Raw genomic sequence first — 12,286 nt, 5'->3', positions numbered from 1 at the left:
CACGACATTTTCAGCTTGTTTCAAAGACGCTCTGTGTTGAGTTGTTCGATTCGCCATGTTCATGCAATAACGTACTTTTTGACACAAGAAATCACAAAAACGAAGACCTCGCATCGTGGCAATGGTACACGAATTGACTCTATTGTATTCTCTTATCACTAATGTTTTCATTGTGCAAATGAAAAGAAATCAAATTAAAATTCACAGTTTCTCTTTGCAAGGTGCTAAAGGCAATTTGTGGAAGAAACCAATATTGAATTTTTCCCTGTGAACGAGATCCCCCATATCTCAAACCCAGAAAAAAAAATTATTAAATTCAAGGAATTAATTTTAAGTTTTGCAACAATACATTTTTTTTCTTAGTTTGCCAATTGAAAATTAAGTTTGTAAAAAATCTTAGTTTCCGCTTAACTCATTCAAGACTGCGTTTATTATGCAAAACCGATATTTCTAAAGAAGACTTTAGGTCTTGTTTTTATCAAAAGTTTCATATCGAGTCTATCATGCTCATGTTTATTATCATTAGCGTTCTTTTTTTCTTTCTTTCTTTTTGGTTTTTCGTAGTTTTTTTTTTTTTTTTTGTTAAGATAGAGGTATGACCTGTTTTTTTTTTTTCCTTTTGAAAAAAAAAATCGAAACATTGGTAAAATATTGATTTGCAATCATATCCAGCTGCCTTCGTTGAAATATCAACTGTTTGTAATGTTGGCGCCTGTAAGTAATTCATGTCGCTGATTTTAATTTTAGAATTTCATATGTATAATTTAAATGATCTTGGTTCTGTTTAGTTGTCCTCAAGTGGCACGTACAGGTCTACTTCTAAGAAACTCATGAAATCTCATTTTAGCACTGTCTAACAAAAGTTGTCAAAGTAGTTTCTTTCGTTTGTAAATGGAATAATAAACACAGCGTGACTTCTATTCGGGCGGATACGTTTAATTTGCAACGAGCTGGGAGAAATGTTATCGAAAACACCTGTTTTCATATCTCGATTCCAATTCTCTTGGGTGAACACGACCCATGTTATTGGCATAATTGCTATGATCAAAACTTTTTTTTTTCCTTTTCTCACATATTACTACAAAACGGATAAGTGATTAGATAAGACAAGGTAACTATATTTTCACACGTTGTTGTTACATGAGTTAACTAGATTTAATTGCAGTCGTTTAAAACTGGATCACTGTACAATGCAATTCCAGGGATTTGATTGGCTCAGCGTCCATGGTATATGAGCCATTATACCATGCCCGAGAAATAGCGACCATTAAATTGTCTTCTGGCTGTTATTGCAAAGCGAAATCAACAAGATCTAGCAATATTTCTTGATTCCTTTTTAATTTTAATAAAACAATTATTCCAGTCGGCGCTACGCGCCTCGTTGGCTATCTATCATCTCATATCCAACAGGCGCTCGTGGAATAATTGTTAATTATACCATCCCCGAGAAATGCCAGCCATTAAATCACCTTCTGCTCGTTCTTGGGAAAAGAAATCCGCAAGATTTAGTAATGTTCCTTGGTTGTTTTTAATAAAACAGTTATTCCACTCGCCTTTGTTGGATAGTGGATTATAGCCAACCCTGCGCTGTGCGTGTCGTTCGCTATCTATCATCTCATATCCAAAGCGCGCTCGTGGAATAATTGTTAAATATCTACCTAAGCGTTGACGAGTACTGAATTAAACGAACAAGTCAACTTTGAGGCTAACCAGTAAAACAAGTCACTGGTCATCGACACCAGCAGTTCAGAATGTTTATAAGGCTTTGGGCCTCAATAGACCGGAGAAAAACTCATCGCCATTTTCGACAACTATGTGCATTCGACAAGAAAATAGATTCCACGGTTATTAGTGCTCGATAGAGCTTTTCCACTCACTAAAGGGCAAAATGATAGATAAATTTGGTTTTGGCTGTGAGAGTTTGGTAACTAGCGCTCGGCTGCGCATGTCAAACCGCTGACAACGGGGAGTGAAGATGGCACGGTGTAGCTGTCGACATTTGTTTCACTTTAGTAACTATGGTCTCACAGACTGGGTAAAACGAGCGCGTTTGTTATCAACAACATTGGGTTTTCTTTTGAAACGGAAAACTGATTTGTTGTCGATAACTATTTTTTTTTTGTAGTGTATTATCGATGACTTGGTTCTCACACTGTCTGCAGTATTTTTTGTTATCGACAACTTTTTATAATCGACAAGAAAATGGTTGTCCATAACAATTGGTCTAGCTTGTCGATGCCCTTATTTAAAGACGTCTTTTATTTTTCTCAAATTTAGTGCACAATGAACTCAGTTGTGAGGACAACCATTTAACTACTGAATGTGTTTCAGTAGTTGTCATTCATTATCAAGTATAAATGAAACTACAATAGCTTCTTCACTGCCATTGTACAGCGTGACCTTCGGGATTATTTCACACTTTTGACTAATCGCATGCGCAAACATCAATCCGAATGCCCAAATATGGAAGAAACACAAGGGCTCCCGGGTGTAAACAATAACAAAAACGCGCATTGCAAACTGGATGGATCAGATTCTATAAGAATTCTGAAGGATTTTCTGGTTTTATAATGTGCATTTCATCAGCTATGAGCATAAAAAATTTTAAATCTGTATTTATTTTCAAAGTAAGATAATTTCGCTAAAAGAAAGTGAAGGTGCTGTTTGATGCCGATTTGCGATTATACAAATTTAAATATTATCTCTCACGTAAATAAATGTTTTTCTCTCCGAGATGTCCGAACCGATTCAAAGTTTCGTGCACCAACTGAAAGCTAGCAAAACGTAGATGCCCCGATTTCATAGGTTATTCCGGGTGGCCAGAGCCCTGCGCACTATTTATTGTAAATAACATTTTATTTTAATGGAACCAAAAGGTCGAGACAGCAGAAAACAAATCGTAATTTTTAAGAAGATTACGACATTTTTTAATTTGTAAGACATGCTTCGATGTTACAAACATCGTCAGTTACAGAATATTTGAAAAACCGTTAGGACCATATACTATATACTATATGTTCTCTATTTTTGTCACTTAATCATAATTAATTATGCATGTTTCGCTTAATTGTTATATAGTCTTTACGGTTTTTCAAATATTCTGTAACTGAAGATGATGTTTGTAACATCGAAACATGTCTTACAAATTAAAAAATGATGTAATCTTCTTAAACATTAATTTTAATATATACTGCATGGGCAAAGATAAAAAGTTGTTGCTGTTGTCGTTCCTCAAGTTTATTGACCATTCTATAAGAGCCTTTAGGCTAAAGCCAAGCAAGTAAACTCAACACACTTAGATTACTAACAATGCACGTTTGAAGTCAAAGTAGGAGGATTTTTTTTACATGGAATTGGTCAATTAAAGTTCACTGAAAGACCGCTTAAGTGTGGTTAATACGAATAAGGTAATCAGATAATCTAATGGAGGCACGAGTGTGGTGTCTTCTGGATATTTCTGCAATGTGATATCGAACAGCTCTGGAACATTATGAGACATACTCCTGATTAAATCAGCGCAACGATTGAGGTTCTATGGCGTTAGCTTGTTTTTCAACAAAATCGTCTTCCTTATCGGCAAACCCTTTCGATGGCCGCTTTCCCCGTCACTTTCAGAGTCAGGTGAAATTTGTGATTTAGCATTTGCCCCGGTAATGTTAACCTCATATTTTTTCAACTAACCTTGTTTTAAAAGCAAAATTATAATTCTGGTTTCATTGGGGATACCTGAATGCCATTCGTGAATGGGGAAAACGAAAATATTTCAGCCTGCACATTTAGATCATTTAACTGATTTTGAACAGATAAACACGCCTCCCTCCCACTTCTTCCGAACTATGCGTTGTCCAAATTTTTGTTCTTGTTCCTTTGCAGTTGGTGTCATCCGCTTCCTTATGTTGTTTAATGTATGTGTGAACTCTTACTGGATTTTCGCCCTTCCCGGAATTGCGCACTCCCACAACTCGATAACTACATTTTAATTGCATTACTCAGCACGTTTTGTCGTCGGATATCACTTGTGTATTTACTGAGAAACATCTTGAACACAAAAAAGTTGCCAAAACAAAATTGATAACTTGAACAAAAATAGCAAATCTACCACTTACACTTAATTCTGGTTATGTGTGTAATAAATATTGCTAACGTGTATTACATAACGATTTGGCATGGAAACTTGAAGTTCTTGGACAGAAATTAATGTCTACCGCCCACTGTCTCCTTAATGTGAATGCAGCACGTTCGTAAAAGCGCTTTTGTTACGTAAGGCACAACACATACAAAACTAAACAATGTCTAAAATTTTAGTTCCTCCACTCTCGTCCACGTTCTCTTTGACTTTAATGTAAGCATTTCTTTTTATATATGCGTATAATTGTCTTGTCTTGTTAACTTGATCATTGTTATCTAATGCAACGTTAGGTTTCTGTTTATTTACGCATTCAGTTTTCCTCAGGCATATTACATTAATTTATATAGTGTTTCACACTTTGAAAGCTATATTTGGATTAAAAAAATCTAAGCATTAATCTTATCGCTGTTCAGACCAAAAAGCGACTCAATTAAAGAGGCGTAGGTTTTGTGCCTAAGGAAGGATATTACAGACTTAACAAAACCCTAATATGAAGAAAAACCTTAAACAAAACAGCGAAACGTTATAAAAATCACTCACTTTCCTAGCAGCTGATATCACCAATACAAATCACAGCCCAAGAACCGATCATATTCGATCCACCAAGCTCAGTACGTAGTTTTAAAGACTAAATAAAAAATAGCTGGTGGCCTTGTTGATCCAAAAATTAATTGGGATAGACTGCCATTGAAACAGGGTATTTTTGGACGTTATCTGCTCTTATCTTCATCATGTTTAAACGCCTAATCCTAGTTTCTTTAGAGCCAATAATCGCTAACGTATTTGTCTTAACACTGAACAATTTAGCATGAACATTTTGATGACTTTAAAGAAAAGACGCCCCTTGTCCACGTTCTTCCTTTTCGTTGAAGCTTTCGATGATACGCGGAGCATCGTAATGAACACCGAAGTTTGTTTACTCAAATCTGTATTTGAGAAGTTAAACCATGTTGGGCGTTCTGACTGTATTCTATTTCTGCACTTTCTGAATTCAACGATTTTCTGGTGTATTCCTGATAAACAACATGTTAATTATTCCAACTATACATTTTAGCCAAGATAAGACTCGATTTATATGCCACACTGCATCTGCTTCAAATCAGTAGTGTTCAATGTCCTGATTCACACACCAGAAAAAATGGCTCAAGGTACATAAAACCACACAACAATTACAGAAATAACAGGTAATACAGCTCGTTCATTTTCAATTGAAAGTGAAAGATGAACAGAATGTGCTTATTCGATTATTTGCTATGACTTGAATTGTGTTCGATGCGACGAGCCAATTCGTTGCTGATGCTATTACGATGTCGTCCAGCCAACGACCCACGACTCCATAACACATTTTTCCTTCAATATCTCGCTTAATGCTGGCTTAATCATCGCTAAGTTGAATGACATAACGAGATTTCATCATTTTAATTTGGGGGAAAACGTCTCACCCACGTTCTGCAGCTGGCAGCGTGGTCATGAAAAAAAAAAACCCACGGTAATAAAAAATACTTACGTAATACATGGGAAAAATTTTCAGCAAATAAAAAACATATTTTTTTGTATGTAAGATAGAAACATTTTGAAAGAAAAATGTCAAATACAAAATGCAGTGACGTTCTTTCCTCGTTTTATTTCGGGTAAGTCTTAAACCTAACGATTTGATGTAACACTGATTTGGTAACAGGATGTTAAACAGGTTGAGGGAGAAATATGTCCCCGCATCTCTTCCTCTTCCTCTTCCTTGCAGATACATAATTAAAATCACCCACAAGTTGACAGGTGATTTATGGTGACGTAATCCTCATTTTTTGTTTGTTCTTTTTAAGCGTATTTTCCACACCGAATGATCAGAATAAGTGAAACAACACCTTCACAAAATTATGAAGTCAGAGAGTTAACTTTTGTCAAGAGATTGCTGACGAAAGAAAAATGTTAAGCTAAGAAATCACCAATTGCAACAAAAAGTTTCGAATAAAAAGGGTTTCATATAGGCGCTATTTTCCTTGTGGCGAAAGGTTTTCCGTGCCTAAATATCAAAGAGAGGTGGGTTTACTTTAGGGGATTTTAGATTGACATATTTGTAGATATTTTATCTTGTAGGCAAGATAGAAAAGGTTTTTAGTTAAGCTTCTTAGTACGTGATGTCTCAGTGTTACTTTACTTATAACAATACCTTCTGGCGGTTCATCACCAACACCCTCAAGCACAACGACAAACATTGCTGGTTAAAATTAAACGAACACATGGCCCACATACAATCAGCAGATAACTATTTCAATCTTCCCGCAAAGAGTTAACATAAACGTAAAACCCTTTGGAGGAATTATCATTTACAACGATTAGAACTTCTGCGCTGGTCAGAGAGAATATGCATACAGCACTTCGAAACCTATTGCTGCATACGTTTTGCGATTAAAGCTTTGAATACGGTAGGAACGGTTGGTCTTTTGTGTCTACTACTACATTCTTTCTATGTAATCTATATCAAGGAGTGTCATTTTTTGTTTTCAAATGTAAGCAGTCTTCCAAAGGAGAGTCAAATTGCATGCGTTTAGCAAGTAACATTTTGCAATTCTGTCAAAAATCTGTCTCCAACATGCATTGAAAAATCATCACTGCCTGGTGAAGTTCTCTTGAGGAAATGAATAACCATGGTAAAAGCTACACGGTCCACCAAGGCTAGTGAAACCTCAAACGAAATTTTAGTTCACAAACTATGTCAGTAACCAAAGTTATCATCTAAAGATTGTATTTTGCAATCCGTCGAGGATTTGGTAACTTCAGTAAAAGTTTACAGTTTTTCGGTTATAAAGAGTCGCTGATCGCTGTCAAAATTGTTCGATGAACAGGCTTAAAGAAAACGTTTATTCTGGAAGTTCAAGTAATAAAGCAGCTAAGAAATAGGGCAGTATTCAAAGCGCCAACATCGTTTCTGAATTTCCAAGAATAACGCCTGGTGAAATTATTCGGTTTTCTCTGAGTACTGGAATTGAACGCACCGTAAGGCGTCGAAACTTCCGCGAAAAAGCAATATACATAACTGGGTTTAACAGAAAAGATGTTTTGGCAAACACACCACATCCACTGATGACAATGGAACTTATTTTTATCCTTGAAATTGTAAGGAGTGAAACCACAGCATAAGGAGTCCACGCCAGTAGGTAGGAGGCAATGATAGTCAAAAAATACATGGCGGACTTGCGATGCTTTTTCAGAAGAGCCTGCGTCATCGTCGCTGCAAAGGCGCCCATTTGGGAGGTGTTGTCAACAACATTTTTGGAAACTTCGTGGATCTTGTAATAGCAAAACACGATCACCGCCATGGGCAAAAAATAGCATGCAAAAAACATAATTCCAAAGTACGCGTGATCTTCTGGAAGGGATGACTCCCATTTAACAGAGCACGTATCGTTGGTTCCCTCAAGTCCATACCTTGACCATCCCAGCAGAGGTGCCACGCTGAAGCCGAAGGAGTAAATCCAAGACGCCAGAATGAATATCAGCACTTGTTTCTTGCCGCAGTAGGAGTGTCTTGAAATTGACCTGGTGATGGTTAAATACTTTTCGGCCGAAATGATGGTCAAGTGAGTAATTGAGACTAGTCCGAGTAGAAATATCATGAAGGCATGAGCCTGACACCCTATCATTCCAAACGGCCATCCTTTTTGGAAGTAGCCTGCGATGGAAAATGGAACAGCTACCGAGCAAGAAAGGAAATCACTCACAGCGATGCTAAGGATGAGGTAACTTGGAGCTGAAAGGCGGTTTAAGTTCTTGCAGATGGTGAAAATGACTAAGCCGTTAAATGGAGTCCCCAGGAAGCACACTATGAATTTAATAACCACGAAAAAAGTACTGGATATTCCCATTGCGTCCATAATGCTGATGCTATTAAGGGGAGGTATGGTGGACTTATTTCTGTCACTTAAGTTCCACAGCTCCGGTGACAGAGCAGCCACTCGCTTATCACACAGGGTCGCGTTTTGTCATTTAAGGAATTATTGCCAGGAAGTATTGTCTTCATTTAACAGCAAATACCCGCTTAAAGACTCTAAAATTGCTCATTTGCAAATAATATCCTACGAACCCACGCACGTCCCTCTTTTCTCGTTCCATGTTTTCTTCCTGAAATCTCTGAGGCAAGAGAAACCTCGGCTTTACGGTTGCTTGAGAATTTTTTTCCTTAAGCTTGCACTGTGTCATTTGCTAAGAAGAGGTTCTATATATGCTTTTAGAAGAATAGGAACTCATTACCATGTCTTGATTAAAACCTTCAGTTAATAACAGGAAGCAAACAAAACCTTATCAAGGACATTTAAATGGATTGAATTTTTAGCATTATTCGACGTTTATATATCGTATATATACCTTCCGTCTAAGATTGCTCAATTTCGTATTTTTAAATATTGTAATAAGCACTTGTTTTTTTAGACAGTTCCTCTACAAATATCGAACGAAATAGTGTTCACTATTTATTGCACTGGTGAGTAATTTTCGAAAACAAAAAAAGATAAAAATGATCATATTCGTTTAATCTGCACTTTACTCGTAGTGGAAAATACTATTTTTCTACTGTTACTGTAATAATCAGTATCTTTGGGTTACAATTTTCAAGAAAAAAAATGCAAATAAACTAGCTTAAGAATGGTAGATTGAAATGTGCCATTCCTCCTCTTAGCTTTAAGCTTGTATAAATATATAATGGTAATATGTAATGCGTTTTACGAGACTCCGTTTAACATTTCGTATACCCCAAAGATCTGCTAAAAACAGAAGAATCTCCCCTTCGTTGTTGGCTTAGTAGAAATCTTTGCGGTGTAATCCCAGCAAGGAATTCATGCTTAATTCTCGCCACCCTTTGTCATGCTTGGATTTAATTACTACCATACAGCTATAGGCTCACAGTCTATTTTCGGCGACCGGTTAAAATACTAAAATTATAAATTTCGTTAGCCTTTCGCGCTCAAAGAGACTAAAATAGGCATTCGTTTCGAGCTAATTCTCCCCGTAAAGCATGTGCGCGAATTTGAATGTCCCCTCAGCCCTCCGTACTAAAAGCCACGAGTATATTCTCAAACTTCGCTTTTATCAATGTTTTCGCTCGTTTTGTGGACAATAGGCCGTTTTATTTTATTTTAGTTTTTTGAAGTGTTATAAAGTGTGTTAAAGTGACTAGCCCGGTGAATAATAGGTATAAATTGGAATGCTGTAGCAATACGGCACATTCAATTTTGCAGGCTCTTTAAATAGTTGGAACGCACGACGTAAAGCATCTCGGATACTTGGAAAACGTACTTCAGGGAGTGAATTGCGTCGGTAATTCTGGACAGCCGCTGTCTTAGGACTGTTGATCATTCGAAAATCTTAGAAAACCGTGAAAATTAACTCGAAAACAATAAATTGCGGGTTACCTCGACAAACTTAAAAGAAAATAAAAATTTCGAATATACTTGACCAGTAAAAGTTCAAAATTGAGTATTCGCAAACAAACTGCACATAAAAGATTTGCTGAATTTTTCTGAATGATGGAAAGTTTTATCAAAGTCTGCTCAGCTTTCATTTCTTCAGTAGTGTTTATGAGATATTCGAGAGTTTCTTCCGAACTGTGAGGCGTGGAAATGCTTCAAGCTTAGCCTTCCGCCTTCGTTGTTTCATTGACCATCCATCACGGCTTGACAAACAGATTCCTTCTAGTAGAAGTAGTGTCCTCTATCGCAAGTGGCGAGAAGGAACAGCTTGTTCTTATTAAACAAACTGCCTTCATTCTTCCTTCTTTTGGCTCAACTTTTCAAAAAAGTTAGTCGAATGTTGACCTTTCTGTTCGTCTCTTATTCCCAGCCAAGTTCTTTAATTTCGTGAAGATTAAATGCAGTAAAATCTATCCGCCATTGTTTGAAATATCACCGTGGGTCTCTTCGTCTTGTGACTTTCTTGTAGGTTACTACAGAAACAGTTATTTCTACATATAAAAATACCCATGCCACGGACGGCATCTTGTGGTTGTACAGTAGTTTTATAGCTTAATGGGAGCTGTTTGGAGGTTGCAAATATAAATGCATGACGTTTCCACCCCCCCCCCCCCCCCAAAAAAAAAAAACTAATCGCATGTAAGCGGCTATAGTCACCAAAGCGCTTGATGTATCAAGCTTTATAAAGAAATCCAAGAAATTTATTATTATTACAGCGAACTGTCAACAAATAAACTAGATTACGAAACAGCTCGCGTTATCAACAAAAAATGAATTTGTTAGCTCACAAATCGAGTCAAAGGAGCCACCGTTTCAAACCACGATGGCTACCACCTTTCGTAACAACACCAAACTTCCACTCTAACAGCACTGCAGAAATTTGTGACCACATTTTACTACAAAGACTCGTCATAGTCAGGGAAAGACCCCACCCTATTCGAGTAGAACGACACTTTGAATTAATTTACGGCGCTACTTTTTCATGAAAAGTAAGTTTACTTTAAGATGTGTAAAATTGTTCTCTTTAAATCTTCTATAAAGGAACAAGCTGATTACTATACGTCAATCACTTAACAAGAGACCTCCTACTCGGAGGATGTCTTCACAGATGCGAACAGTACTCATTATTTTCTGCTCTTAAAAAAGGGATCCGTCGCATGTTTCGATCTTTAGCAGATGAAAGCCAAGAGTACACTACCGTTAACTGATGGTGAAAGTCACACAAACACGTTACCGTTTTACAAAGCTACACTTTATATTTTCTCAATTTTGGATAAGATATTTAAAATTGTTGAAGCTCAACTTCTTCTGGAATCGGGCAAATATAATATATGACTCAAGCCAGCAGTCACTGTTTTCAATTTTAATTCTGTCTAGACCGGGGAGAGGATTCTACCAGCACAGACTTGTGACCAAGCACCACCGAACTTTATGACTCTTTCAGAATTTGTCTAGAAACGATTTGGTGTGATGATTAATATACATTGAAGTTGATGTTCATGTTGCCATGGCAACCGAATATCGGCAGGTAAGTTTTTCAAAAAATTGAATATTCTATTTATAATAATAAAAAAACTTCTTTACATTAACCGTCATGTTTTGGGATCAGTTCAGAGTACTTTTCTTCGCTTTTTAGAACTTAATTTTTGCTCAATTTGGATGGCTTTATGAAGTTTTGAGGGAATCCAGGCTGACGGATCCACGATGGTGGCCGCTTGGAAATCGTGACGTAATTATCACACCATACGAAGCCATTCCTTCATCGCCGTTACGCGCCTTATAGAAAATACTTTTGAACGTACTATTCACCCTGTAAGTTGCACTGTGATACAGTTATGGCGGGAGAACGAAGTCCGCCTCCCTCTGGACCCAAGTACAAAAAATTTTGGTCTAAATAGAGTCAATAAATAGCTCGCCAAAACCCTTTACATTTCAAAGTTTGTACAGATCAAAAGCAGCATTGTTGCAATAACTAAAAACTAACACGACCTACGATATAAACCGAAATTACATCGACGTTTCTCCATTGGGAATAACGATCCAGCATAAAAGATCCTATAGCAACAGGAAACCTCTCAGAAGGAACCAGAACTACAAGAATTCAATCGAATTTGACATAAAATCTCGTGGTTGTCATAATGTGGCATACTGCTCGTCTCTAAAATCAGATTTCAGAAGTTTATCAGTCAGTCGTATAAAGGGTTACATGTGAAATTTCAATTTGCGAACATTGTATTAGCCCTTCTTTTACAAAACATTGAAAAATTTAGTGAAACAAAGCACGAGAATCGTAATCATTCACAAAATGTACCGCCAATTATTCACAGACCGGTGACAGTTAAACCGATGGAATAATTTTTGGTCTTCATAAGGGTACAATTCCGGTCTGGGCTCGAGAAATTGGTACCTCCTTGAGGGTCATTTGTGGCACATTTTGGGGTAATTGATCATTTGTTATGTCCAGTGCAAAGATAATCGGTGATGCATTTCGCAGATAATAGACAGTCTGCGCAATTATTATTTAGTTCATACGCACGATAAAATGCCATTAATTACCTATTAATATCCGCAAAGCTCTTTGGGTGGGAGGACTGTACATGTGATTGCTACCAAAACCCAGAACATTGCGAATAGTTAAATGAAGTAGGCATGAGAACCAATTTTATTGCCGTTTCTTGCTAGATTATTATGTGTA

At 37.0% G+C, this 12,286-nt stretch overlaps 1 protein-coding gene across 1 annotated transcript; it reads right to left on the bottom strand.

Moving 5' to 3' along the window:
* Positions 1 to 6,952: 6,952 nt before the first annotated feature.
* Positions 6,953 to 8,234, bottom strand: LOC146465394 (melanopsin-A-like). The gene has a single exon (XM_085128778.1). It carries the CDS (start codon positions 7,999 to 8,001, stop codon positions 7,036 to 7,038), a length of 966 nt encoding a protein of 321 aa, XP_084984904.1. The 5' UTR covers positions 8,002 to 8,234; the 3' UTR covers positions 6,953 to 7,035.
* Between the last annotated feature and the right edge of the window lie 4,052 nt (positions 8,235 to 12,286).

Source organism: Pavona decussata, unplaced genomic scaffold, assembly GCF_977016875.1.
Source record: "Pavona decussata unplaced genomic scaffold, jaPavDecu1.1 SCAFFOLD_156, whole genome shotgun sequence".
In the NCBI taxonomy this organism is placed as follows: Eukaryota; Metazoa; Cnidaria; class Anthozoa; order Scleractinia; family Agariciidae; genus Pavona; species Pavona decussata.
This window is presented reverse-complemented; position numbering and strand designations above follow the sequence as displayed.